Here is a 27,603-nt window from a genome sequence, read left to right as displayed (position 1 = left end):
GCAAGGAGAAATCCATTGATGACCAAGGTTCTCAAACCCTATGGTGATAGGGACCAAATAAACAGGGAGGATGGATGACCAATCTGCTTTTCAGGAGACACCAGGCCCATTTGCTTCCTCTAGGTAGACTGCGAGGACTATGACAGAAGACTGTACAGAACCTAAACACTTTCAGCTATTCTATGACAGACATTAATTACTAGTTGCAGAGAGTGAGCAGAATAGTTTTTATTAAAAAGTAAAGCACAAAAATGAAGTGCCCCTCTTCATTAAAGGGAGCACACAAATCTAATTCATACCCAAAAGCAGACTTAAACCCTAACATTTTACAGCTGAACCAAAACCAAGATTCACAATAACAGCAACAATGTGATACTTCTATTTCATTGAGACTATTTAAAAAACTTTTTGTGTGCATGTGTAAGCAGAATAACACAAAATTTTATCAACAGGAACTCTACCAAATAAAAACAGCTTTGCTACCTTCACATACTTACTAGTAATAACAGTTAGTCTGCAGCTTTCAAATAGAATTCTGTTTTAAGTGAGCAGGTGCTAAGGAAATAGCAGTATCAAATACATATACTACACAGTATCCTCCAGGAGACAAGTTGTGACCAACACAATTCCATTTCCCAAAGAAACATAAGAATAAAGATTTGTTTTACTTAAGAGCCCTTATATAAAGGCAAAGTCATCTTTCCACTATATTAAGTGGAATACCAGGAAGACAAAATAGTTTACTTACGTCACCAAGCTCTTCACACGTTCCACAGGTAACAAAAGGAGAATTTCAGAAGATTCTGATAAACTAAGTAGTGTGCTTACAGCTTGGCAGGCTACAAACAGGCTTTCTGGGAAGAGAGAGCAAGACCAATCTATATATCCATTTGTTCGCATTGTATTTGTTTGTCTCTCAAATAAAAGGAGGCACAGAGGTGAAACAATCATAATCCAACTGCCCTGCAACCAGCATTTCTGTCACTAAAGGCAGTAATTTGAACTCCTGTCATCCATCATGGAGTCATAAACAAAAGTTCCCTAAGGATCATCAAAGCACACGTCCAATCTGATCTGCTGTATTTCCTAAACGTGGGAAGCACCCTGTTTGTGTCTACATAAGGAGAGCCAAGTACTAGAATTAAGCTCTGCTCTACAGTTCCCAGAAGAAATACTGCACTTAAATGGTGCTTGGCAAAGAAAAAATACAAAAACCATTAGAGAGAGAAAAGGTGAGGTGGGGGATGGAAATAAAAAGAAATGTACCAAGTGCCCCTATTGCCAGTGGTTCTCAACCTTTTTAGACTCAAAGAACCCTTTGAAAAAAATGCCAGCTCTTAGCTTTCACTTATTTCTTGACTATGGAGAAGTAACAGAACAATTGTTCTGTTGCAAAGAACTCACAAAGACCTCAACAGATCAGAACATTGCTGACGCCATAGATTCTCATTTTAAATCTCTGGATTTAGTTTGTGAGTTATGTGCAGCTGTTTGCACAGCACTTTGTGGCACCCTTAGGAGGATCTCGCGGCACCCAAGAGTGCTGCAGCACTTTGGCTGAGAATCACTGCCCTATAACTTTGCATCTTGGGCTGCTCCCAGATGTTACTTTTGCAGGGCTACAAATTTGGAGCCCTATAAAAATAACAAGTAATGTGGGCAGCCACATATTCAGAGGCCCCCTGGCTGGAGTACAGCAAAAGAATACTCTTCAGCCAGGGTATGACTGGGGTATGCTCCATACTTGCCCCCACCCCTGGGGAGTCTATCAGTGAGCCAGACAGGTACATTAACAAACATGCAAGTCTAGCTCCCAGGCAGCCCAGAAGCCAGCTGGCTCTTGGTTCGCTAGGGGTTGTTTAAAGGTCCCAGTGCTTTAATGAGCTGCTGGTGTTTCAGCCACAAAAGCTCTTCACAGTTCCTGGGCTGCAGGCAGCTCCAACACCTTTACTGCCAGGTGGCAGTAGTGACAGGGATCCCTGCAAGCCTCTGGTAATGCAGAAGCCTGAATGCTAATCAGCAGCAGTCCAGGCTCCCAGGCTGCAGGTATGCCAGGGTCTTTACTCAGAGCCTGGGAGCTGGATCACCAGTCTGGAAGCCCTGACAATTCATCCGTGGGCAGGCTGACAGGAAACCAGCTGGTTTCACCTCCTTGCTCCTCTTGAAGTTGGGAATAGAGAACAGAGTACCATGGGACCATCAGGGTCCAACTATGACCCCCTACCTGGCCATATATTAAATTTGACAAAGAAGCTGCTGTTCAAATGGCAACATTCTTTGTTGTTGATCTGCCATTTTTGTGGCAGATACGTCATTTTTATCCTGGGACAAAATGCATTAATGTCTGGCGTGTTGCCCTTTGTTGCGGGAGACCTGCATATGCACAGCAACGTAGGGAACACCTGGAGGAAGCCTCAACAATATATGGAAGGATTTCCAGTTTTGTAAGGGATATAGAAACCAAGTTCCATTAGAAATGAATGGAAAAGGGCTTTCAATAGGCTAGATGGGTTTAAAAAGTCTCACTCATAGTATCGTACCTGCAGATCACACACCTTTAGTCATAAAGGATTTCTCTCTCAGGTCCACTCCTATTATAATTATCCCTGCACTACACAGCCAAAATACCTTCCAGTCATGAAGGTACAGCACAATTCTCATCAATGCCACACCTAAATAGGCCACAGGGCTGTTTGCAGTATAATTGACCACTCCTTTCTTTTCCTATTGCAGAAGAGTCATTGTTTCTATGCCAAGTATGCAACAGAAGACTTTTGAAATATGGAGGAGTTATTTACCCAGCTTCTATTGAAAATTAGTAGGAACTGGGTACCTATTCTTCATTGTGCCTTTAAAAAATCTTCTGCCATTTTGATCTGCCACTATGCCCCCACTGCCCCCCTCCCCCACAAGCTCTTTCTGATTACCGATCTGTGCTCTGAACTTCTTACTGAAACCATTAGGAAATTCTGCTTTTAAAAACAAAAAGTAGTGGCAGAATCAGACTATGTATCTATTACTTTTAGATTATTAAGGGATTTTCCTCTAGAATTAATTACAGTAGACTAAAGCAGTTGTGTAGCATATAAAAATATGGACAGGAAGAACAGCTGGTGTTACTGACAGAAAAACAGTATTGAAGTGGAAAAGCAAAATGCAGTACACTTCTTTGGGTATTTCTATGAAGATTAATCTAGATTATGGTTGTTTGATTGATACAAACATGTACCTGCTGCAAGCACTCCGAGATCCATGGATAAAGAGTGCTCCATAAACAAAACGTTGGTATCCGTTCATACGGCTGCCTAACACTGAATTTAATTATACCTGCCAGAGTAATAATTTTCACAAGCATTTTCAATCCAATCATAAGAGCTCTCTGGTAAAGGTTATATTAATGATTAACAGTTTATTAATTTGTGCCACTGTACCTGTAGGCAAGACTTTTAATTTCAGAATTGCTATCAACACTACCTGTGATGCTGATAGTGAAATCCTAGACTTGCAGATTCCAACCACTGCAGCCAGAGAACCCTTATAAAAATAATAAGAGAGTATTACTATCTCATTGACACGAGGTGTCCTAGTTTGACCTGGCTTGGATCTGCTTTTCATTTCTTTGCCTTCCTGCTTGCTTCTTTTTCTTCACAATGTGTCTTTCAAATCCTATCTTCCTCTCCATCTCAGTCAGACACACCTTTTGTGTCTGCTTCTGTGGATTTCTTGTCCAATCACTATCCTTTGACATATTTATCTTTCCACCCTATTATTTCTATAAATGACAATTGCTGTCCTATTTCCTTTTTCTCTTTTTCAGTTGTGGGTTTCAGGTTTTACTGGGTTGCCCATTAAACTGGGATACAGTGTAGTTCTTCTTCTTTACTATGCCTTGTTTCTCCAGCATAACTGTGCCAATAAGAAGCTAATGAATGCAAGATATCTGACCTTTGCGGAGGCCTCCTTTGTCAATAGCCACGAAGAGGGATTCTATAAACCTGGTGACTGGTGGCACGATTTTTTCTTTGTCTATTGGTCTGCCAAAAATGAAGTCAGAAATTTTTATTGCAATGCTAATATCAGACACAAAACAATGGCTTATCTCATACAGTTTGTTCATTTCATTTCACAACTTTAACCACACCGTTAATTATGATTTTCTAAATTCTTTTTTCCAGCAGCACTGATACAAATGAGAGTTGCTTGGTTCCTTAGGGACATTAGACAACAAGAGTTCTTGGAGCAACTTTTTCAAGCCTACCGAGTGAGAAGCCAGGAAAAAAAAAACTTCCCAACTTTGGCAGTGACTTGCTTTGTCACCACAGATAAGTGATTTCAGTTGTTTCGCAGTTTACCCATCTGTAAATTGGGGATCATAATGTCCCTTCCTTTGCTTTGAGATCTATAAGTGGTCCAAGATACATGAGCTAAGTAGCAGCAGCATTGAAATATAAGGCAACTGTATCATAGATACCCCTTACCTAATATGTGGAAGTACCACAAGGGCAGCCCAAGAGTGTGAAAGATTAGTAACGTCTTCATTTCCTGGTAACTGAATTAGAGATAGAATGTGATCCAGCACTGGCACTAGTGACCTTTCTCCATTGCTCTTATTTTTCTGCTGTCTTGTACTGGCCCTAAAAATAAAACCAAAAACTTTATTAGTAACTCACCATTACATTACAGCAGTTATACTTTCCCCTGCCAATCCTGAAATTTAAACTTAAATTGGCTCCTTTTAATGTTTATCAGGGGTGCTCATCAGGATCTGGGGGAGCATCTATTCAAGAGTGCACCCCAAGGGATGACAAGATCAAATGGTCACAAACTCCTCTGTGACCGTTTCAGGCTGGACATAAGGAAGAACTTCTTTACTGTCCGAGCCCCCAAGGTTTGGAACGGACTGCCGCCAGGGGTAGTTCAAGCACCTACCTTGAATGCCTTCAAAAGACATTTGGATGTTTATCTTGCTGGGATCCTATGACTCTAGCTGACTTCCTGCCCTTTGGACAGGGGGCTGGACTCAATGATCTTCCAAGATCCCCTCCAGCCCTAATGTCTATGAAATCTATGAAATGTGAAGTTGGGCCCCTTCGTAACCCAAAGCAGCACACTTTTGGATGGGCTTCTTATTATCTTCACAACATAAAGTACCAACCACCCATTCATTCCTAATCTGCAGAGGACTAGAAATTGTCTATAAAGAATTACTGCGTTTCAACAGGATTTGGGGCTTGCTCCCACACCTCAAAAGTTGTTGCTGCTTAGCTGTAAAAGTAGGGTGCATATATCTGTATTTAAGATGGGATGTAAATCTATCCAAATCCCAAAAATTAGTCAAAGAAAAAGTGTTTTCTATGATACCCTATGGGGCCTTACTATCTGCCTGGATAAAAGGTTTAGCTCCCTCACACCAAGCAACAGCTTGTTCTTTGTTCCCTAAAGAAAACAAGCTCGCATGGCCCATTTTCAGATGTAGGTCTCTTTACTATATTGCTTAGCTTCTCTCAGTCAATGCTCATCTGCCCAGGGCGGTATAATAAGCCTAGGGGCCTAGTGGCTGCCATTCTCCTCTTGACCTCAGCCTGGTGTTCCATGATGTGGGCAACCCCTACAGACAGATAAGAAAGTGCCTGCAAGTTAGCCCTTGAAAATCTCCAGAGCAAAGGAGTTCGTTTCTACAGAATAGATCATTTTTAAACTACAGTTCCATGGAATTGGGCAGGTTTTCTTCTCTCCCTCTCTATACAGAGGTAAAGTTCAGCATTCCCTTTAATCCTAAGAAATGATGTATTGTTCAAAAACAGGCCCAGAACTAAAAAGATTCCTGATCATACTTTGATACCTCCAAAACAGAAAAGAACATGTGATAGAAGCACCTGGAATTCAGAACACTTTGAATAATTGTTGGGGTTTTTACTTTATCACCAGTGTATTGCAGAAGAACCAAGAAACCAGAATTGTGGCCAGGGTCCTATGGTACCACATGCTGAACATATATTTGGGAAGACATAGTCCCTACCACCACAAGACTGAACACCTTCATATCCACCCCACCCCATGAGCAAGGCCAGGCAGACTGCCAAGAAGTAAGTCTCACCTCCCAGTACCTGCTCTGCATACACACAGAGAGGCTGGCATAGCCCCAAAGGCATGCTCCAGGCTCTTACCTTGGATCACACTAAATCAGGGGTGGACAATTATTTCTGGCGGAGGGCCGCTTACAGAATTTCAGCAAGCCATCAAGGGCTGCATAACAGGCACCTAAATATTCTTCTTTAAAATTTTTTTAGGGACCCCGCAGGCATAACAGGCAGCTAAATATTCTTTTTTAAAATTTTTTAGGGACCCCGCAGGTCAGATGCAGCCTATGGGCTGCATTTTACCCATCCCTGTGCTAAATTGTCTAGTCTACAAATCTGCAGGGTACACAAAGCGGATAAGTGCTTATTTCTCATCAGTGTATCCAGTATCACTCAACTGGCCTACCAAGGTACCATAAGCAACATATGAAAGCTGGCAAGAGAAATTTGGATCTGCTTGACTGGCCTCTGTATGTTACCGTATCCTTAATGTTTATATTCTGAACAGTTCTGAATACTAGAAAGCAAAATATATTGCTAAGCTGCTTTGAGAAGAGAGTAAACCTTGGAGAAGAGACAAGTGTTCACTCCCCTCTGTGACAGATGTATAGTAAATGTTTAAGCTGCCAGTGCTGCAGAGATTAGACCAGCTCCTTGAAGGAAGATAAATAGTCAGTGAAGTGGCAGCCTGCTTGACAATGCTATCTTCCAAACCTTTTCAAGGAAAGCATAGATATAACATTATTTGTGGGGCATGTAGAGACTTACCCTATGGATGACTGTGTGAAAACAAGAGGATACTTTTCAAAAGCCATTGAGCCAACTGTGGGAGGTTCTGCTTTCACCAGAATAAGTTTAGCCAGAATTGCTAAGGCCTCATTGCTAGCCTGAACATCTTCTCCAGAGAAGCAGTGCTCAATATACTCCAGAAAGCATGGAAGAAAATGCTAGGAGAAAAAAAAAGTCTCTCCAATTCTGACCAAGACAATAATGAACCCAAGATAGCAGCTCCTGGGGTAGCTGCAGTCTGTGTAATACACCATCTGACACTGACCAGGGATTCCTTATAGGACCAAAAATTTGAAGACACGACTGACCAGTACTAATTTCAGGCTCCCCACAGAGCACATGAACCCCAAGATCAACCCTGCTCTATGCAAAGAAACCAGTTTTCCTCGATTGCATTCCTCGTATTTCCTCCACAAAGCACTGGGCCACCATATTCAGGCTACCCCACCCCACAAGATATCCCTAGTTTTCCATCTCAATTCCTGCTATACCCACAAAGAAATCCCTGTTCTCAATACCATCTATAAAAATCCCAAGCTTTCATCTTCATCTCTGTTCCTCCTCTCCTGAGAGTTGCCTTTCCCTCTGTGAACACAGTATCTCCTGCCCCATTGTCAGTTTCTCCTTAAGCTTTCGTGTCAGACACCAAACCTTATTTGAGGAAATTTGTCAGCAGTTTCATTATACTAAGAAACCTTCTTTGTCCTCCCAATTTATTCTTTTTTATATTCAAAAGGAGGATTAGTGTGACTGAGAGCCTCTCTGTACATTTCTTGCAGCGTTCACATCTCTCTGAGAGCTGCTGCATGTTAAAGGATTTGGGAAAAAGTAAACCACTGCACCCTAAGTTTCCCAAATGTTTGATTTTTTAAAAGTTTTGTACTTCAACTGAGACAAGTCCCCTGCTAACCAATCTGTTGGGGACATGTCACAAATAGAGTCAAGATATTTAATTTTCTGGGGGAAATTCATGTAGGTGCTACAGATGTTAAACACTCATCATATGCAAAGGTACACCGCTATTTTAACCATTGGTTGCTCTTTAACTCCCATCCCATGCCTACCCTTTCAGGAATCCCATGAACTAAGATGATATTTTAGGACCTGTGTTAAGGGGGAACTACAACCAAACAAACTAGAATCTATAATAATGTATAGAAAAGAGGGGTTTTGTTTAGTTTTGCTTTATCACTTTCATTTTTTGATTTACAGTGACCTCAAGGATATGTCTACATCAACACGACCATGATAGATGGAACCACACTGAAACACAGCCTTCCCACTGTACACAAACTATACCCAAAAAGGATGCATCCTAGGTGGTGTTTGTGGGGCACTGGGAATGCACCAACAGATTCATGTCTCAGGCATGCTTACTGGTATATGCCCATACCATACAACAAGGGAATTAGCCATTTGGGCTATAGTACATGCAGAGTAGTCATGTAGTATTTCACTGCAGCATACTAGTGCAGTTTTCTGATGGTGTAAACATGACCTAAGACTCCACCACTCCTACAAAATCACAAAAACATGGAAGATGGATGTTCAAAAATTATAAGCCACAGCAACAGACAATATCTTATCATAGGAAGTAGATAAAAGATACTATGAATTTAGCAGCTGTAATGGGGTTTCCATGCTCAGTAGTCAAAATAACATTCCAACCTCCTCTCAGTCCTTCCCCACCCAAGGGGATGAACCCCCTACATTGCTTATGCTGATATGTCATTTGGCTACTAAATAGACTAAAAATGAAAAGTTCACCTACCCTCTCAAACTGTTTCATTGCAAACATTGCCTCCGAGAAATTCAAAAGGTTGTGTCTTTCAAATCCACTTCTAAATACCTGCAAGATGGAAATGAGGAAGGGTTACACCAGCAACAAGCAGCTTATTTGTTCATAAAGAAAATAGAGACATGAAGTCTACATTCCTCATATGCACATGGTAGGTGTTTCTCTGTGTTGATGGTGTGATGTATAAATGTCAACTCATCTCTCCTGACCCTGAGCATTACATGCGCAACACCAAGTACTTGAGTAGTCCCACTGAGGTTGCTGGAACTGCTCTCATGGTCACCAGTATTCAAATGCCTGTAGGATCAAGTCTTATGAACGGAACTGGACACACAGCAGGGTTGCCAGGAAGAGAAATAATCTTGTTGAGACAGAGGCGAGCACCTAAACAACATCAGTTTCTGACAGAACCACAGGATCATAGAAAAATAGGGTACAAAAGGGACTTCAAGAGGTCATCTAGTCCAGCCCCCGACTCGAACAAGGATCATCATGTTCTGAACGCAGACATATGTTTGCCTAACCTGAACTTAAAATGTTCCAATCATGGAGATTCCAATACCTCTACAGGTATTCTGTTCCAATGCTCAATCATTCCCGTACTTAGAAAGCTTTTCCTAATATCTAACAGGAGTGTGCAAAACGGGCCATATTCAGTTTGGATTCGGCCTGAATCCAAATCTGAAGATCCGATGTTGATTCAGAGAATCAGCAATTCAGACACAGACACACCTTTAAGGGTTTTTTCTACATACCTCAAGGTAACAGGCATGGCTTGTGAACTCTGCAATGCTGGGGCGCATGGAGCATCCCACAGGAGCATGGCCCAAAGTGTTTCCGGGCTACTTCCAGGTCTGCTGCTGAGTGTGCTGGGGGACCACCCATGCTCCTGTGGGACGTTCCATCTGCCCCAGCATCACAGCCCTGTACCTTGAGGTATGTTAAAAAAAACTTTTAAAGCTGTGTCCATGTCTGAATTGTCGATTTTTTCTGAATCTCACCAAATAGATTCAGAGGGTTCCAATTTGATTCGGAGCGATTAAAGGGTCTCCTGATTCAATTCGGATTCAGAGATTTAGCCACCGAATCTAATCAGGGACCGAAGCTTTGCAGAGCCTTAATATCTAACCTTGCTGCTATTTAAGCCCATTACTTCTAGTATAGCTCCCTGTAGGCACAGAAAACAATTGATCATTGTCCTCTTTATAGCAACCTTTGGAGTTTATGAAAGATGATCATATCCTTCCTCAGTCTTTGTTTCTTTGGATTAAATTATCCTAGTTCTTACTTCATTTCCTCATGGGACATGTTTTCTAGACCTCTAATCATTTGGGTTCTTTTTCCCTTTGGCTTCTTTCCAATCTGTTCTCAATTTTCTTAAAATGCAGTGCTGAAAACTGGACAGACCAACAAACTGATGGGAAGAATCACTTCCTTTGTATACAAAATGTTTATTAATATATCCAAGTATGCTATTAACTTTTTTTTTTTTGCACAAATATGATGCATTACTTGCTATATAACCTATATTCAGCTTGCAGTCCATTATAACCTGCCAGGTCTTTTCCTGAAATATTGTAGCCTAGCCAGTCACTCCCCATCTTGTATTCGCATATTTAACTAATCTAGTCCTACTGTGATACTTTACACTTGTCCTTGTAACACCTGTAATAATATTTTATCTTTTTTTTTTTTCAGACCATTTATCAAGGTCGCTGAATCTTAATCACAACCATTTAGAAGTGAGTTATTCTGCATAGCTTGGGATCATCTAAAAACATTAAGCATATGGCTCAATTCCATTTTGAAAAAATTAATAAAGATACAGAACAATATTATGCCCAAGATCAACCCGTGAAGAACCTTACTTGATACCTCTCTATGCATTTGTAGAGAGACTGGCACAAGGGACTCGCTCTCAGCTAAGGCTTCTAGACACTACTCTAATACAAATATACGACAAATTAAACAAGCTCTGGATCAACTCCTACACATTCACCACATGCATTGTTTCAGTCAGGGCAGTTTGTACCTTCTCTATAATACAAGAAAGATGCGAACATCTTTGTGTAAACCATTTTCTAGTTTACTCCATCTGAGTGTGTTCATTCTAGAGAGCTTGGACTGGGATGTATCTGCTGCAAAATGCACTTTGTTACCTTCTCAATAGTTTCCTTTGTCAAAGCATCTGGCAGAAACACGTTTTCAGCAAGAAGCAAGGCAGAAATGGCTTTAAGCAGGGTCTCACAACATGATGCTGAGAGATCCGGTGTTTGTAACACTGTCATTAATGTCTGTGGAATAAGAGACAGAGAAAACAGTTGTCACATATCTTGTAGGAAAATGAAGCTCCAGTTTGAGTGGGCTGAAGTCTCTCTTCCGCGAGAAAAGCTAACAGGGAAAGTGTAACATTCTGAGCCTCAGCCAATGGAAATTCCCCCTAACAGCCCTGTTAGTTGGGTGAGGGCTAGGTTTGCTTCCAGAAATGACACAACCCATGAGTGTCCCTAGATCCATGATGGAAGACACGGGGAGCCCTGAAGAGCCACTTTCCTAAGGCCTCTGAACCAACTCCAGCTGTACAGAAACTTCAGGAACCGTGGCTTCACCGTTACCAAGAGAGGATGCCCACTGTCCATTTCTCAGAGTCTGTACCCCTGGGTCTCAGGGCTGGAGGGGGAGGGGGAAGGGAAAAGGCACTTAGAAAAAAGGATATGCTGTAAGATAATACCCACAGGATCACATCAGGACAGAAAATCAATGCCCAAGTGTTGCCAAGCTGGATGGAAGAGTGATGCTCTCAACTGCAGTTACACTTACTCCAGACCCCGGCACTTTCTGACCCAAGTCCTGAAGTCACTGAATCACTGAACAGCCACACTGGGCCCCATCTCCACCTCAGATGCACATGATCCACCTCTGAGTATACTGGCCAAACGGGAGGCCCTGACCCACCTTACAAACTGCTTCAGGTTGTGAGATTTTGGACCCGTTTCCATGCTCTGCTAGGATCAGATATACTTGCAATATCATTTCAAATTGTGCTGAACTCTCAGAAGAGTTGGTCTTAGTTATTTTCTTTTGCAATTCTATGACAGAGTCCTGCAAAAAATAATAATTTGACAAAAAATAATCAGATCCTGGTCTTAGATGAAGCTAACCTAAAAGAATTCCCATGACTGGATGTTTCAGCAGCCTGATCTGTTATCACAGACATTCTTATCCCCATCTAGTAAACTGGCCTTTCCAAAAACAAAGATACACCTAAGAGGTTAAAATAACCTAATAAACAGCATTCTGTAGCTCTTGGACAGAAATGCAAATACCTTTAAAGTGATTTTCTCCTTCCAAGAAGGTTTACTGATGGCAGGCCAAAGAGACAGAAGAAACAATCATTTTGTACTCAGCTGCATGTGAACACATTGACCAGATTCTGACCTCAACTGATGTCGCAAATTCTAGTGAATCTGCACATGAAAAACTAGCCCTTACTGAAGTTCGTGGGAGACGCAGAATGAATTCCAACAGGGTTGGTATTTTATCCTGATGGCAGGTTTTTATGAAACAAGTTTCTGACCACAGGAATGAAAAACTGCTAATTAAGTAAAGGGTTCCCTGGCTTGGTGGCCTTTAACTTGGCGGGGTGGCAGGAAGGGAGAAAAAGGTATTTCACTAGCTGCTCGGTAAGATCACAGACTGAGTTTTCCTGCAAATTCCTATTTTAAGCTCTTATATCACAGAATAGATTGAAGAAGTACTAAATGCAAACTACCAAACTCAGGTTGACTGAATAAAAGCCATCCATGCCTTACCTGGTAAGGCATTTTAAAAATATCTAGCATGTAATACTCTGTGACTGACATTTCCTCCAAATGAGGTGCTGCTAAATGGCACACAACACTTGGGCCCCCTCTACATATTACAGGTATTGTGCAATTAACTGGAGACTAGCTACACATGCCAACTAGCTGTTACACAACAAATATCTCCAATGAGCTATAATGTTAGACCTCGAAAATGTGTACTACCTTTCAAGTTGATTCCTATCGAGCTTTAAACTTGCACATGTAGCTGAAAGGGCTCCCAACTGCAAGGGTGCAGCATGCCCAGCTTAAAACCCCTGGGCCTCGTGGCTGCCACAATCCCTAGGGCTTGGAGGTGTGTGAAATCACCTGCCACAATCCTCAGGATCCAGGATGCCTCTTGCACCCCCAGGGCAGGGGGAAATCGCTCTTATGGCAATCCTTTAGCCCCAGGTGTTTTCCTATAGTCCTTGTGGCAATCTTCAGGCTCCAAGGGTTTCCTGCACCACAGAGCCCTAGGGATTGCGACACCTGCTATCCCCAGGGTCGGGGGTTTCCTGCACCTCTGGGATACAGAAATCACCTCTGAGGTGATCCTCCAGCCCTGGGTTTTTCCTGCACCCCCAGGCAGAGCCCCCCTATGGTACAGGAAATTGGGGCAACCGCCCTGGGCCCCACACTTTGGTGGGGCCCTGTGCAGCTGGGCAGTGGCCACAGCTGGCGGGTCAGCCCTGCACTGCAGAAGAAGCACGGAGACCCTCCCCCTCCACTTTTGCAAGGGTACCACAACCCCATGCAGTGTTATGGGGGCCACGCACAGCCTGATTTGACCTAGGCCCCATGCCCCACTAGGGTTGGCTCTGCCCCCAGGGCTGGTCAGAAGTGCCTCTGCAGCAATCCTTCAGCCCTGGGGGTTTCCTGAACCCCAGGCAGCTATAATCCCCAGGGTCGTCTCCTCTTTCTTTCCTGCCCCCCACCAAGGCAGGGGGAATCACCCCTGGGATGGGGATCATAACCACCCTGCCCCAGGGTTGCGTGGGGTCCACCTGGGGCTGGAAGCCCCTCAACTGGGATGCATAAGACTGCCAACCATGGAAGCCTGCTTCTTGCCCATGTAAGGGGGAGCCCAGAATTGGGCAACATGGCACAATGCAATCTAATATGTGATCCCACAACCGGGTCTCCTACCATGGGCATGTGAGAAGGTGCAATTGTGTGAATTGCATATTAAATCCCATCGCACCTTTGCCTGCAAATGTAGAGGGGGCCTTGGACATGCTGTGTCAGACCCTGAGGTAAGCCAAGAATCCATCAGGTCCCACTGACACAACGACCTAAAGCAGGTGTGTTAAATATATGGTCCATGGGCCGAAGCCAGCCTGTGGGTCACCGGACCCAAATCCCACCCCACACAACCCAGCATGACTGTGCTAACTCATCAGCCAGTGGCCCTAGGTATCTGCATAAGGAAGGGGAGGATTTTTCTGCTAAGAGTCTGACATGTATGTTAATGTTTCCATCACACAGAAATAGCAAACCCACCACACCCAGATATTTTCCTGGTGGGAGTTCACCTCTCTTTCAGCTTCTCAAGAATAAGAACTCACTTGCAAACAACTGAAGAGAACATCAAAATGCTCCTTGTAGATGTACACTGCAGCTGATTTTACCATATATTTGAAGGCTTCTCCAACAACAATCCATGGAAGCTCAACTTCAACTTCCGTAATAGGACCCAGCTTTAGCATAATTAACTTTATAGCCTGGGAAGGAAGAGACAGATTAAAGTTCTACAACTCTTTCATCATAGGAAATCTTTCTAAGATGTCAAAATGGTAATGGGATGTTTTATTCAACTATTGCAGGAAACATTCTCTAAAAGATTTAGAATTAGCAAGAGGCATAATAATTTAGAGTTCAGAATTTTTATATTCCTCAAATGAGCACAATGAACATGTTTACATGCATTATCAGCTAATAAAAATCATTTCAAATGCAGACATATTATACTACTATTAAAAGCAAAAACCTGAAGCAGTCCTTTCAAGAAGCTATTACAGTTATTAAGGTATAATGAACAGCACAGTTTGCATTAAGGATCCAAACTCTTCTGAAGTGAACAAGACACCAAATATCTTAAAAGAATACTTGATTAGGTTGCCATATAGCAATAGATGTTGGTTGTTTAAAAACACTGTCCTTTTCCCATTTGTTTGACATGCCCAGGTACTTACTGTCTCTGCACAAGAGTGGAACATGTTTCTAACCCCCTTGCACATCTCGAAAAGCAACTGCCCGACACCTTCCACCTTTTCTGGGTGCTCTCTCAAGTCCAGAAACATTAAATTGAACAGGGCGTTTTTATCAGAAACCTACAAAACAAAATGAACCAGGAAAACACTATCTTCATTTGAAATCAGCCATATGGAAAGACAACATTAAATGGCTAGTGACAGCACCATCTTACTTTAAGCATCAATTTACACCCACTAAATCTAAAACAACATCAGTCAATTAAGTAGAAAGGGTCAGATTTTCAACCAATGGACAGAAATCCAGTACATGTTTTATCAGGTCCTTTATTCTCTACCTATTTCAGGATTTCCAGTATTTGTTAGCCCAAAGCTCAAAACCACCATGAAACCCTGTAAGAATTGCATTAAAAAAAAATCACCACCTACCTTCCTCATTAAAAAGGTAAAGCTTTCAGCAGCAAAATTTCTGATGTGTGGTTTGTTGTGAGCCAACAGGGTACTGTATAAACTACAAATAAAATAGGCGATTAACATAATACTAGCACAAAAGAAGCAACACGAGAGAGTGAACACTATATGCCAATGTTCTGGTGTACTGTTTTACATTTTTTTCACTGACATCTGATATTCTGCCAGTTTGGACTGTAATCTCTTCACAACAGGGGCTGTCTCTTAATATTGGGACCTATACAACGGGTTTTAGATGGAACCACAAAGCACTATTCTAATGAAAACAGCTAACAACAACAAAAACAACATCACGACTTTGGGACAGCTCAAGTTTTGGGACAAGGTTCTCAATGCTAACCAACTATTTGATGACAGTCCAGTTTGATAAGCAGCTGAGATGTTATGACCTAACTGTGACAACTATCATACTTGATTTAACCAATTACAGAAATGATCTCCTAAAATAAAATTCAAGACAGGCTTACAACTGACTAAAAAGCAAAGTGTAAATACTAATCTAATAGTCAAGAGCAGTGAAAGATTTTCTTTTCCTGGTTTGTTGTCCTACTGAACATACACTTGGTTTTAATACCTTCTTTTGAGGAGAATGACAAACACATTTACTTATAGAAAGAACAGCCCAGGGGTGGGCAATTTGGATTGGAGGGCAACATTGGGAGTTTTGGTGAGCTGTTGCAAGCTGGGTCAGCACCTCTGCCTCCTCCCCTGCCATGTAGGCACCCCCACCCAGCCTGCAACAGCTCACCAGAGCTCCCTAAGCAGCTGTACTTTTCGCTCAGCTGGGTGGCTGGGATGGGGCTGTGGCAGTCAGGAAACAGCATCCAGCAGGCGGAGCCAGACCTGGGACTGTGGGGCCAGAGTCCAGGGCAGAGCTGTGATCAGTGCAACATGCACTGGTTCCATGGGTAGGAGTGTGCAGGGAGCAGATCACACATCTGCCCTGGGACCCACACTTGTGCTATCCACTCCCAGCAATCCCAGGGTCTCCAGGGAGACTGGCCAGGGCACGCAGACAGGTGGCTGGCATGGGGGTCGCAGATGGGCAGCTGCATCCAAGAGTGGGATGGGTGGGCAGAACTGGGGTTGGAACTGGGATCACAGGGCAAAGACAGCACAGACCAGGGTCTGGGGCAGAGCCACAATCTGCTCCCTGCACACGCCTACCTGTGGAACCAGTGCCTGTTGCAGGGGCGTGCGGGGAGCAGATTATGGTTCTGCCCTGGGTGGTGGCCCCATGATCCTAACTCTGGCCCCACCTACCTGTCCTGTTCCCCGTCTGCTGCAGCCCCATCCCAGACACCTAGCTGAGCACAGAGCACAGCCACTTAGAGTTCTGGTGAGCTGTTGTGGGCTGGATAGGGGTGCGGGGAGGAAGGAAGGAAAGAATGATGACCCAACTTGCAACAGCTCACCAAAACTCCCTAAGTGGCCCTCCAGTCCAAATAATTGTTCACCCCTGAACTATGCTCTGTATAAGTAAATGTGTTTGTCATTTTCCTCAAAAGAAAATATTAAAACCAAATATATGTTCAATAGGACAACAAACCATGAAAAAAATCTCTTTGACTGCTCTTGGCTAATAGATTAGTATTTATACTTTGCTTTTTACTAAGTTGCAAGCCTGTCTTGAGTTTTAATAACCCCAAGCCCCAGCTCCACACTGCCACCACCACACAATCATGGACCCACCCACCTGTTCCACTCCTGGACACCATGCCCTGCCCTCCTGCAACCCCATCCCATCTGCCCAGCCGTACGCCCTGCCCACAGTGGCTGGTGCAGGAAGGACAGGCTGAGGAGCCTGGGCAGCAGGGCTGGGTCCAGTGGCAGCCAGGAGGAGCTGCTGCCACCAGGGCTGCTGGGAAGCAAGTCCGGCTGCTGCACCAGCCCAGTCCTGCTACAGGCCCAGTGCCAGCAGGACCAGCTGCACCCCGTGGCTGGGCCAGGTGGGACTGAGGGACCTGCCACAGGCAGATAAAATCCCTTGGCAGGTCAAATCCAGCCCATGAGCCATATTTTGCCCACCTCTACCATAACCTATGCTTCAGTGCAAGTAGCCAGACTTCTTGGAAAGACACTCAGTGATTCTTCCCACAACGCAGACTTCTGCTTAAGTCCGTGGGATGCCAAGGAAGAACAAGTTCACAGGACTGGACTCATGCTTTGTTCCTAAAACCCTAAAGAGCTCATTAATAATTATAATTAAAAGCACCCTATATATTACCTCACAGCAAGTCATTTTACATTTATATGTCACCTCATTTGCATTATCATCTAATGAATGTAGCCTAGTAATACTTACCTATATATGTTGGATATATCCTTCACCATTAATCTCCACAGGTATTTGTAAAGATAGGAAAGAGAAGTAAAAGCCCATTCCAGCAGCTCTGTGTCCTGGGTATCCAGCAACTTGGTAATAGCCAGAAAAAAGTCTGGGAAGTGAGGGTAGAAATCTGTCTGCAGATCTCGAGCCAGGTGAACCACTAGGCTAGATTTTCAAAGAACAGATGTCAACATAAAAAAATACCAGTAAAAGACAATAGCTCACTGTCTAGCCGGGCAATACCATATGAAATTTCACCTATGCTAGGGTTGTACAGTAGTATGAAAGATTTTTAAAAGACAGGATATACATGCTCATCCCCTTGGCTGTTATTTTTTCAATTAAAATAGTCTTGGTTCAAAGTAACATAACTAACTGAAAGTGAAACATGAACCAACAGCGGCCTCTAATACACAAGTACTCTGACTGACATCATATGTGAACTCACAGCAACGTGCTTCCTAAGCTACTGCAGAGATCTGTCTAGTTACCTTTGAGGGCTGTTTTTAAGAAAAACTTAAACCTGTAATATTATTATTAAAAAATAAAGAAATATCACTGTTGTAGACATGTCACAACAGCATGCAGGCAAAGCAATTTTTTTTCGGTGATGCCAGACAAACATAGTGGTTGTGGTAGGATTTACCCACATTTTCCTAAGATGATACCAAGTTAACATTTTATAGAATGCACTTACTCCAGAAGGGGTTGATACGCAAGACTGCCTTTGATTTGCAGATGAGTCTTCAAGCTTTGCACAACAGCGCTCTGATAATATACCAGCTGGTTGAACGACTGGCATTTGTTAATCACTTCCCTGTAGAACTTTACTGTACAAAGAAAAAGGGAATTCTTAAGAATGGGGTCCCCACTACTGGCAACGATGTAGGATTAAGACCATCAGTTCCCTCAAAACCCAATCTAAAATCTACAAGTCAGCACAAAGATTCCAAATCACTCTGATATACTTTGAATCATGATAAACATTTTCAAAGTTAATTTCCCCTCTGTTAAGCATGACATTACAATACAAGCAAACAATACAAATAAATAAGAAAGAATGTTAAAATATACCAAAATGATGGGTGAGGTTCAGCTCTTTCCATTTCTGCAGTCCTTCATAAAAATAGGTTTCAACATCCTATCAAAAACCAAGAATTACCATTAGCCTAACATAGCCAAGTTAAAACAGGCTTAGAAGATAAAGCATGCAAAAATGCCTCAAGAATGCATTAAAGGGATAGTTAAATAAATGTTGGTACCTTCACTGAAAAACAACTATTGCTAAAATATGGACCTGTTCCTCAAATATAAGCAGACAAAGTGACAGGGGCACATGATGTTTCTCTATCAAACATTAACTTAAAAAAAGGTAATACCGTTGATGCATGTAAAACGTATTTCCAAATCTGATTCTAATTTTACAACATATTTATTATTTAAAAGCCACCCACTTAACAAATATGCATTTAAATTTACAGACCACGAGCCATCCCATCAAAATTAATAGGGCTCCTCACAGAGGAGAGACAAGCACATGAATCTTTGCACTGTCAGGACTTCACAAAACTGATTGCTTTTCTGCCCTAATAAACAAATTTGAAATAAGTTTCAATTAGAAATAACTTTGCCTTTGCTGTATCTTCAAGAGATACGGCTTTTTTTTTTTAATGGCCCATTAAAAAAAAGATATACTAAGAATCTGCCTGAAAACTGATTTGTATTGACTTTTTCCTACTCATTTCATAGCTTGCGTCCTATGGATGTATTTATAGCATCATAGCAAATTAAGGGATTTCATAAATATGGGACTGTGAGTAACAATGAGACAAAGTACACATGTAGGGTTTGACTCTGTTCCCACTGAAATCAATTCAGGGTTTGACACAACAGGTTTGAATTTGACATAATGTTTGCCAGCAGACAGCATGCTGCTGGGAGCCAAGAAGGAAGGAAAAGCTTCTGGACAGCTCAGACCACAGACTGTGGAACCAGCCGGTTTATGTAAACTACTGCTTCCCACCCACCCTTTCAGAGCAAAGAAAAAATGCTGTCATTGATTTGTATGGAGAAAAACAGAAATGCTAATAAAAAGAAAAAAATCAGCAAACAAAAGACTTTTGTAAACACATTTGATTTTTTTTCTAGGGATATGGGTCATTAAATCTTAGGTCTTAAACCTGTAGGACTGGTCATGATATTCTGATGAGATGATCCATTGCCTGTCTATTCAAATACTTTGTATTAGGTCCTCATGGCTATCAAATAGAAAGATCAGAAAAAACAGCTGGCAGTGTTGGTTGAGTTGCTGAGCTCTATGGCTTGATCCTGCAAAAACTTATGAAGGTGTTTCAGAGACATACTGTAAGTAGTCATGGGACAAACTCAGTGAATTAGATTCTATTAAGTTGTTCCTGGACTGGGGCCTTGAAATGTTATTTTTCACAGAAAGACTTTAAGCAATCAGTCCTCTCTATTGCCCTATAGGCCACAAAAGAATGATCCACAAACCATGGTCAAAGCAGCTCTGCTTTACTCTTCAGATTTGCATGACGTGATTGGGGACTAGGTACAGGACTAAGACTAAGAAGAGCTTCATTGATAAATGAGGGCAATGAAGGTACCTCAATTTCCTCTTCGGGTACAAAAACCCCATAATAACTAAATTACTGCTGACAAATATTTAGTGACAAAGTGCTTTGAGATCCTTGTTTGAACCCTCCATAGAAATGAAAAATGATTATACTCGCCTCAGCATAGTTTCCAGTCCTGTCGATCCGATGAATAATATCAATATTAACATTGCCTAAGCGTTCTGAAAAGGTGAGAAACTGTAAAACAAACAAACAAACAAAAAAATCAATTGCTATTCTTCTGCAAGAGAGTAAAAGAATTCCTTTTAAATTAATTTCACTAATACACACAGTATAAACACAGGTGTTACTTCTAAAGAGACACTACCCAAGAATATAGGCCAAAAATTCAGGATTACTAATTCAATATTATTTTACATAAATATTATTTAAGAGAAAATTCTTTTGTAAAGTCAATGAAGTCCGTTTTTTAAACCAGAAGAAGGGTTAGAAACAACTCTGTGACATTTACAACCAACCTCTGTAGCACCTTGTAAATGTAAGAGAACAGCTATCCTGGCCTTGCAAAGAAGGAAAAAGAATACAATGAGGAAAAAAACTACGTGAAGCAGACATCAAGTTTCAGTTTCAAAGTAGGGTAAAGTAAATTAACAACAGAAAGAAGAAAAATTACTTTTTGGATTATCTCAGTTTTCAGTAATACAGTGATAGTTGCTCATGTATCCAAAGAGCTTGATCCAGCTCTGGACAGACCTATGAGAAGCCTCATTGACTTCAGCGGAGGTAAAGGGGAAAAAGAGAGTGTGAATGTAAACAGAGGATCAAGATAGATGAAAGAGACTACAGGAATACTGCCTATTTAGATTTTTTTAATTAACATTTTGATTCAACAGGCTTGAAAATATCCCCCAAAAGTATTGTTCTCAAAACATTTTTCTTCCTGCCTCCAACTCACTTTTGCTTGATATCTGTAGTCTTTCCACAAGGCAGGCAGATTAACCAACTATATAAACACTGAACACAGCTACGTGCAAAATGCTTTTTATTTGCTAGAAGCCATACAAAAAATTAGAACTCTTGGTTCCAATTTATTTAATTTAATTTTTTTTTAATGTAGGTTCTTTCTATTATAGCAATCTTTAATACTAGTTGTAACTGTAGCAAGTACCATATTTTAAGAAAGAAACTTAATAATCAAGCAACTGGCGTCTATCTAAACAACTGGTGTCTTCTATGATCACTTCAAAATCCCTTATGAGACAATCACCGTAAGAAGAGTATTAGTATTATTGCATATTACACTAAAGCAGGGACAGGCAATTATTTTGGGCAAAGGGCCGCTTACTGAGTTTCGGCAAGCCACTGAGGGCCACATGACAGGCAGCCCAGGACAGATAAATAGTAATTTTCAAAATTTTTTAGGTGCCCCATGGGCCGGATAGATTGGCTTGGCGGGCCATATTTTGCCCACCCCTGCACTAAAGAAACACGTATGATTATATCAGTGCAAAGCAGGATCTGAAAGGCTTTCAAGGGCTGAATCATCCCCTCTAGCAGAACAGAATACAGGAAAGGAAAAGTCATATTGCAAATTGCAGTTTTCTATCCCTTGTCATCAAGGCATGGCACTCACATATCCTACAAATATCATGAAGTAACAAAAAAAATGTGCCTCAGAGTCAGGGTAGACCAGGAAACCTGCTATTTCTTCACCTCCTCTGTATCTAGTAGCACAGCTTGCTCAGGAGTCTTGTCACTAGGTCCCCCAAACCCACGCTTATAGTCCTAATCTCACGTCCTGAGACAGCAAGGGGTTTGAGGACACAAATTCAAGAACTGAGGAAACTCGTCATAAAATCCTGGGGAAATTTTACCATGAGCTTGCCAAGGGACACAGATCTGCAAACAGCCTCTCTCCTATCCAGTTCTCCACAACCCCTTATCTTTATAAGTCTCTAGACTAAGAAAGTTTTACATTAATTTCCTAGATTCCCCACATTGTGAACCCAAACAGAGTATAGACTCTGTTCAACACCAGGTCATCCAACCCTATTGAAAACTGGTCAAAATGAGCTGTCATGTGTATAACACTAAAAGGCACCAGCAGTCATCAAAACTAAGACTTCCCAACATCATTAGCACTAGTGAGAAGCTAAAACCAAATCGGTTATTATGTTAAGACATTTTGGTATTTTTTCTAGCACAGATGAGGCTGAAGAAATACAATAATGTTTCTATCTGAGACAATTTCATCCCAACTTGGACAAAACCACTGACAGGCTCAGAGAAAGGGAAAACGATACTGTTTTGGTTCTTCAGTCTTTTAACGCAGTAGTTCTCAAAATATGGAACAGCAGACTGCTGGGAGCTGGCAAAAGTCATGATAAGCAGTCCACAGACCCCAGCATACCTTTTCTGTTTTCAATTAAAGCTTTGATAGTCAGAGCTTCTGCCAATCTAAAAGAATTCCTGAAGTTTAACAGACACATACTGGCTCAAAAAATTTGAGAATCACTGCTCTCTAGTCTGAGGACTGTCAAAGGAGGACTTTTATTTTTAGTCCTTCCAGTGAAGACTGGAAGGATTCAGAGAATGGGCTGTATGGTATACACTATTTAAAACTCTGCACTGAAAAGGGCTCTGCAGATACTTAAACTCAATGTAAACAAAGCACACTAATGACTGAAACAGTGCAAATGAAACATTTTGCACTCCATTTTAGTAAGATTGGAGGGCTATTGTCACTGTAATGGTCCAGGAAATACAAGAAAACAGATTTTCTGTGTTATCTTTTATTGGACCAGCTGTGTAGTTGGGAGAGCTGTTGGATAAGCTTCTGTACATCAAATACACTTCTAAGGGCTTGAGGAAGGAGGGCACTTGATGCCAGAAAGCTTGTCCAATAGACCTCCCAACTATACAGCTGGTCCAATAAGAGATGTCACAGATAATCCTTGCCTCTCCTACATTCCCTTGTTCCTCAGAGTGCCTGCTACCTCCCATAGCAGCTTTGAAATGGAAAAGAGCTGGCCAATTCAAATCTGTTTTAGCAATATTGAAACTGAAGGCCTCTGCTCAGTTTCACCAATGACAGGGTGTAGTGACGTAACAAAGCTGATATTGGGTTGGGGAGCTCCTGTGAACTGAAGCAGTTTGTGCACTTCACAGGAGATCTCCAATGTTTGCTACACTGCAAGCAGCAGGCATGCAAATTGGCTTGCTGTCAAACAAACACTGCACTCATGTAATATGCACATCAGGGCAGATTCTTTAAAGACACTGGAACAAAAAAAGGCAAACAAAACTCATTCTAACAGTGTGAGACCAGAGCAGAAGCTGGAACAGGAATGAGGCTTGAGTAGGGGGATAAGAAGAACAGATCTTTCAGGCCACAGCCTTGCTCCCTTCCCCTTCCCACCCCCATTGCCAAAGCCTGATCAGCACTGGGCGTTGGCCTCAGGCCACCCAGTGGCCACAAGAATCATAGAAAAATTAGGATGGAAGGAACTTCAAGAGGTCACTTAGCTCAGCATTTCCCAACCTTTTGGTTCTGGAGGCACACTTACTGAGCCGAATGTGGAGCAGGGGTGGAGTGGCTGGGCGCACATGGCTGAACACAGTGCACAGATGCAAATCACTGGCTGGAGCCACCCCCCACCCCCATCACCTGTGGGTGTGTGTCCATGGTGGCAGCAGGCGGAGGGCGTAGCTCCAGCCCAAAATTCCCGGAGCACCTGGACATGCCTCGTGGCACACTGGTTGGGAAATGCTGATTTAGCCCAACCCCCCGCTCAAAGCAAGACTATCCTAACCTATGTCATCCCAGCCAAAGCTTTGTCTAGCCACGTCTTAAAAACCTCCAAGGGCAGAGCTTTCACCACCTCTGTGGGTAATCTGTTCTAGTGCTTTACCACCCTCCTAGTAAGAAAGTTTTCCCTAATATCTAACCTAAACTTCCCTTGCTGCAACTTGAGACCATTGCTCCTTGTTCTATCATCTGTCACCACCTTCACAAGACAAAACATTTCATCCTAACTCACATCATTGTTTTTAAAACAGACCAAAAAAAGCTTTAATGTACAAAACTGTGAAACATTTCATTGTTATCTTATAACATATTACGGTCTTGCAACATTCTTTCAAATAGAGGTGCCTGTGACAACATGGCCCACCAATAGCATACCATCGCATGCTCTATTACAGCGATTCTCAGCCTGCGGGCTGCAAGATCATACACAAGGGTTGTGAGCAAACTTTAAAAATGGCTTCTCCTTTAAAGGAGAAAAACATGGGAAATTGGCTTTTCCCTTGCAGGCACACTAGAAGGCAGTGGGTTGGGAATAAGGGGTACTGGGTTGGGACAGGCCATCAATGTTTACAACTGGGTCCAGGTACAAAAAAAGGTTGAGAACTGCTGCCCTATAGAACGCAGAACACCCAACCTATACAGGGAGCTGGACTACGTGACCTCCTGAGGTCCTTTCCAACCCTAATTTTCTATGATTCTATGAATGGCAAGTGGAATGCAGCTGTTACAAATCAATTCAGCCCAGTGGTGGTGTGTAGGGGGTGCATGGGCACCCCGACAGGCTGTGCACCCTGCTTAGGTGACTTGCGGGCGGGCAGGTGGGAGTGCTGGTGACCTCCCCCATGAGTGCTGGATGAAGCGCCACAGCCACTTCCCAGACCTCCCCCTGCCCCCTGTCACTGACTGGTTGCTGGGCGGTAGGGGGCACCTGGCCCCCCTTACTAAGGTGGCACCAGTCGCCCATGATTCAGCCTAAGCCTCCCTTCTTTCCCCCCAGTTTCAAATCCTTAACAACACCCCAGCCCTCCTGATGGGGGTGGAGCAGCGGCCAGCTCCCAAAAGGGTCCCAGCTGCTGGGCAGCGGTTCTCAGCCCGATTTTGAGTGCTGACATTTCGCTCGGATTTTTTGGGGCCGCAGAAAAATCTCTAACAAAGTCGGCTGCGGCCCCGCGCCGGGAAGGACCACAGCATGTCTGCCGTAGCCGTACGCCTCGCTCCCGGCGCGGCCCCCCGAAGGCAACTCGAGCCCCCCCACCCGCTCGACAGTCGCCCCCGCCGCCCCTCACCCTGTGCGTGTTGGCCGCCTTGTGGGAGGCGGATTTGTTCTTCATGGTCCCGGGGCAGGAGGGGGCCCGGCGCGGCGCGGGGACCTCAGCACAAGCACAGACACACGTGCGGGCCTAACTGCTGGGCGCCGCCATCTTGGCCGAGGCATGCTGGGAGCACGGCCCGCCCACGGCTCCTCCTCCCGCCCCGCCCGCCTGCCGGCCGCTTGTAACGTGTCGGCTGCAGGGGGCGCGATGCTTCCTGTGGCGCCACTGCCCGTGCCGCGAGGCGCACGAGCCAAGCGAGATGCCTTTGCACGCCACGTGCTGGCACCCATGCCAGGGGTGGCTTACGCCTGCTGTGGGTGTTTGGGCCTGGCTGCAGGCTCAAGTGAAAGTGGGCTAGGAAGCAAGGACAGAGTTGTTCCACGTTGTCAAGCACTAACTTTAGAGCCGTTGGCTCTTTTTTTATTTAAGGTTGGGCAGCCATTTTTATCCGGTGACCGTTGCTTTGCAGGCGCGGCAGGACTAAATTTATGGCGCGGTTGGCTAGTGAATTGTGCAATATATGTAACGTTACGCAGGGGGCTTAGGTCGTCTATCCACTGCTGGAGGGGGGGCTTTCATTAAAGCAGCACTCGCTTCCTGAATACACATGGCATGGAGGGGGCTACAGTGTGCTAATTAGCACACTCGAGCAGACTCGCGGCAGACTAGATTGAGTCTGCTCTTAGCACGCTTGGGAGCAGAGGTCCCTGACATGTATAAGTGTCCCTAGATACCTGATCGGTAGGCAAACTTCCCAGCTCCGTGCTGGACAGTTTCTGTGGCGACGTTTGGGTTTTCACCTTAGTTTGTCTCCCACCATTCAGAGGTGCTTGTGCACTTCCTTCACCGCAGCATTAAATTCACTTTTACACATGAAAAGCGCCCAGCACTGCATCTCTTGCAGTTGAATAAGCAGCGAAATGCATGAACAGCGTGTGCCCCTGGTGGCTGGTGGGGCATGGCTGTGCTGGTGGCAGGGCGAGCACGGTGGCATTGAGCTGGGAGCTCCTGCCCAGGTGTGACCCGCAGATGCCAGCAGCGGGGTGGCAAGCGGCAACCATCGACAGGGTCAGCAGCACTTTTTTGCAGGGGGTGCACTGCCACACTCAGAGTGCACGTGCACCCCCTATGCATCGCCTCTGGCAAAATGTGCGTCAGCACTGAGAAAATGGTGGCGGTGCACTTTTGAACTAAAACACATAGAAGGTGTTTTAGTTCAGAAGTGCACCACAGCCATTTTCTGCGCATTTCATCACTTATGCAACTGCACATGGCGCAATACAGTTCACATCAGCTTGATTAATCCAGTCTGCTCCAAAGCGGCACATCTCTGGCCCTTAGTGCCTCACAGGCGCACCTAAGAGCTTGCTTCTGACGCAGGGAATCTGTGGTGGATCAGGGAGCTGAAACCAAATCTCCTAAAACCTTGGCTCCTGCTTCTTCCCTCTATGAATAGTTCATTATTTGGCAGGCTGAGAAACCATTGCTTTTAGCAGAGGCGTGATATTATCAAATGTATATGTTTGCCATGTAAACCTATTTGTAGGGAGCTGACTTGTTTCCCAAACCAGTTAATGCAGCTTAAAAGTAGTTTAAGCACCAAGTGTTACTTGTCTGTGAGAGCTCTGATTAGGATGAGAGCAGTTTTCTGTGGAAGTCATTCTGCAGAACTGTGAATTTCCTGACAATACACACTCCAATGCATATAAAGGAAACAGCTTGGCACTAATCTTGGTTCCAAACAGTAGAGGAGCTCAGCCATGCTCTGGCTGCTTCAAGAGAGGCCACTACCAGCAAGAATCTGATTTAGTGGCTGCAGAAAGTTATGAATGATCTTTAATTAGTTTTTAAACCAGTGACCCATTCACAGTTTAAATTCTAAGAACCCAATTAATTCTGAAGCTGGCACCTGGGTAGATGTGTGAGCTATTCACCCACCGGGAAATGTCTACATTGAAGGTACGTCTACCCTGCAGTCAAAGGTGTGACTGCAACTCCTGTAGACATGCCCCCAGTTGGCTTTGAATGGGCTGTTTTGAGTATTGGTAACACCTAGCTCTGCCAGCACTGAGTTCAGCATGGGTTCTAAATCTGCCCGACATAAGTACTGACTCTGGTTTTTGCCAGTGGGTGCTTGCCAGACGTAAAGAAAGCCCCCAGAATGGCACTTTATTTTAAACTCGGCGCATTCTCACACTGTGCATGCCCAGAAGATGCAGTGTGCTTCTTCAACCCAGCTCTGCAGCATCTGTAAAGATCAGGCACTGCAGTGGGGTGGTGCTTTTATCTAACAGTTGATTGAACCAGCTTTAGCTAAAAGTGCTAAAAAGCCCCGCTGAAGCACCCAATCTTTACAGACACTGCAG

General features: G+C 43.5%; 1 protein-coding gene across 2 annotated transcripts in view; it reads right to left on the bottom strand.

The window, feature by feature from the left end:
• UTP20 (UTP20, small subunit processome component) overlaps positions 1 to 25,338 on the bottom strand; it is a 101,275-nt gene extending 75,937 nt beyond the window's left edge. Inside the window, exons 1-15 of one of the 2 annotated variants that reach the window (XM_019545141.1) lie at positions 25,211 to 25,338; positions 20,273 to 20,353; positions 18,597 to 18,663; positions 18,220 to 18,352; positions 17,499 to 17,687; positions 15,152 to 15,233; positions 14,705 to 14,842; positions 14,078 to 14,233; positions 11,623 to 11,769; positions 10,827 to 10,961; positions 8,641 to 8,718; positions 6,849 to 7,027; positions 4,479 to 4,634; positions 3,946 to 4,034; positions 749 to 854 (exon numbers count right to left, since the gene is read on the bottom strand). In XM_019545141.1, coding sequence (XP_019400686.1) covers positions 749 to 854; positions 3,946 to 4,034; positions 4,479 to 4,634; positions 6,849 to 7,027; positions 8,641 to 8,718; positions 10,827 to 10,961; positions 11,623 to 11,769; positions 14,078 to 14,233; positions 14,705 to 14,842; positions 15,152 to 15,233; positions 17,499 to 17,687; positions 18,220 to 18,352; positions 18,597 to 18,663; positions 20,273 to 20,353; positions 25,211 to 25,255 — 1,781 coding nt within the window. In that variant the 5' untranslated portion in view covers positions 25,256 to 25,338. The remainder of the gene's footprint in view (positions 1 to 748; positions 855 to 3,945; positions 4,035 to 4,478; positions 4,635 to 6,848; positions 7,028 to 8,640; positions 8,719 to 10,826; positions 10,962 to 11,622; positions 11,770 to 14,077; positions 14,234 to 14,704; positions 14,843 to 15,151; positions 15,234 to 17,498; positions 17,688 to 18,219; positions 18,353 to 18,596; positions 18,664 to 20,272; positions 20,354 to 25,210) is intronic. The other variant, XM_019545139.1, reaches the window with a different exon arrangement.
• Positions 25,339 to 27,603: the final 2,265 nt, after the last annotated feature.

Source organism: Crocodylus porosus, unplaced genomic scaffold, assembly GCF_001723895.1.
Source record: "Crocodylus porosus isolate Cpor-Errol unplaced genomic scaffold, CroPor_comp1, whole genome shotgun sequence".
In the NCBI taxonomy this organism is placed as follows: Eukaryota; Metazoa; Chordata; order Crocodylia; family Crocodylidae; genus Crocodylus; species Crocodylus porosus.
The sequence above is the reverse complement of the archived record's forward strand: the minus strand, read 5'-3'. Positions and strand labels throughout refer to the sequence as shown.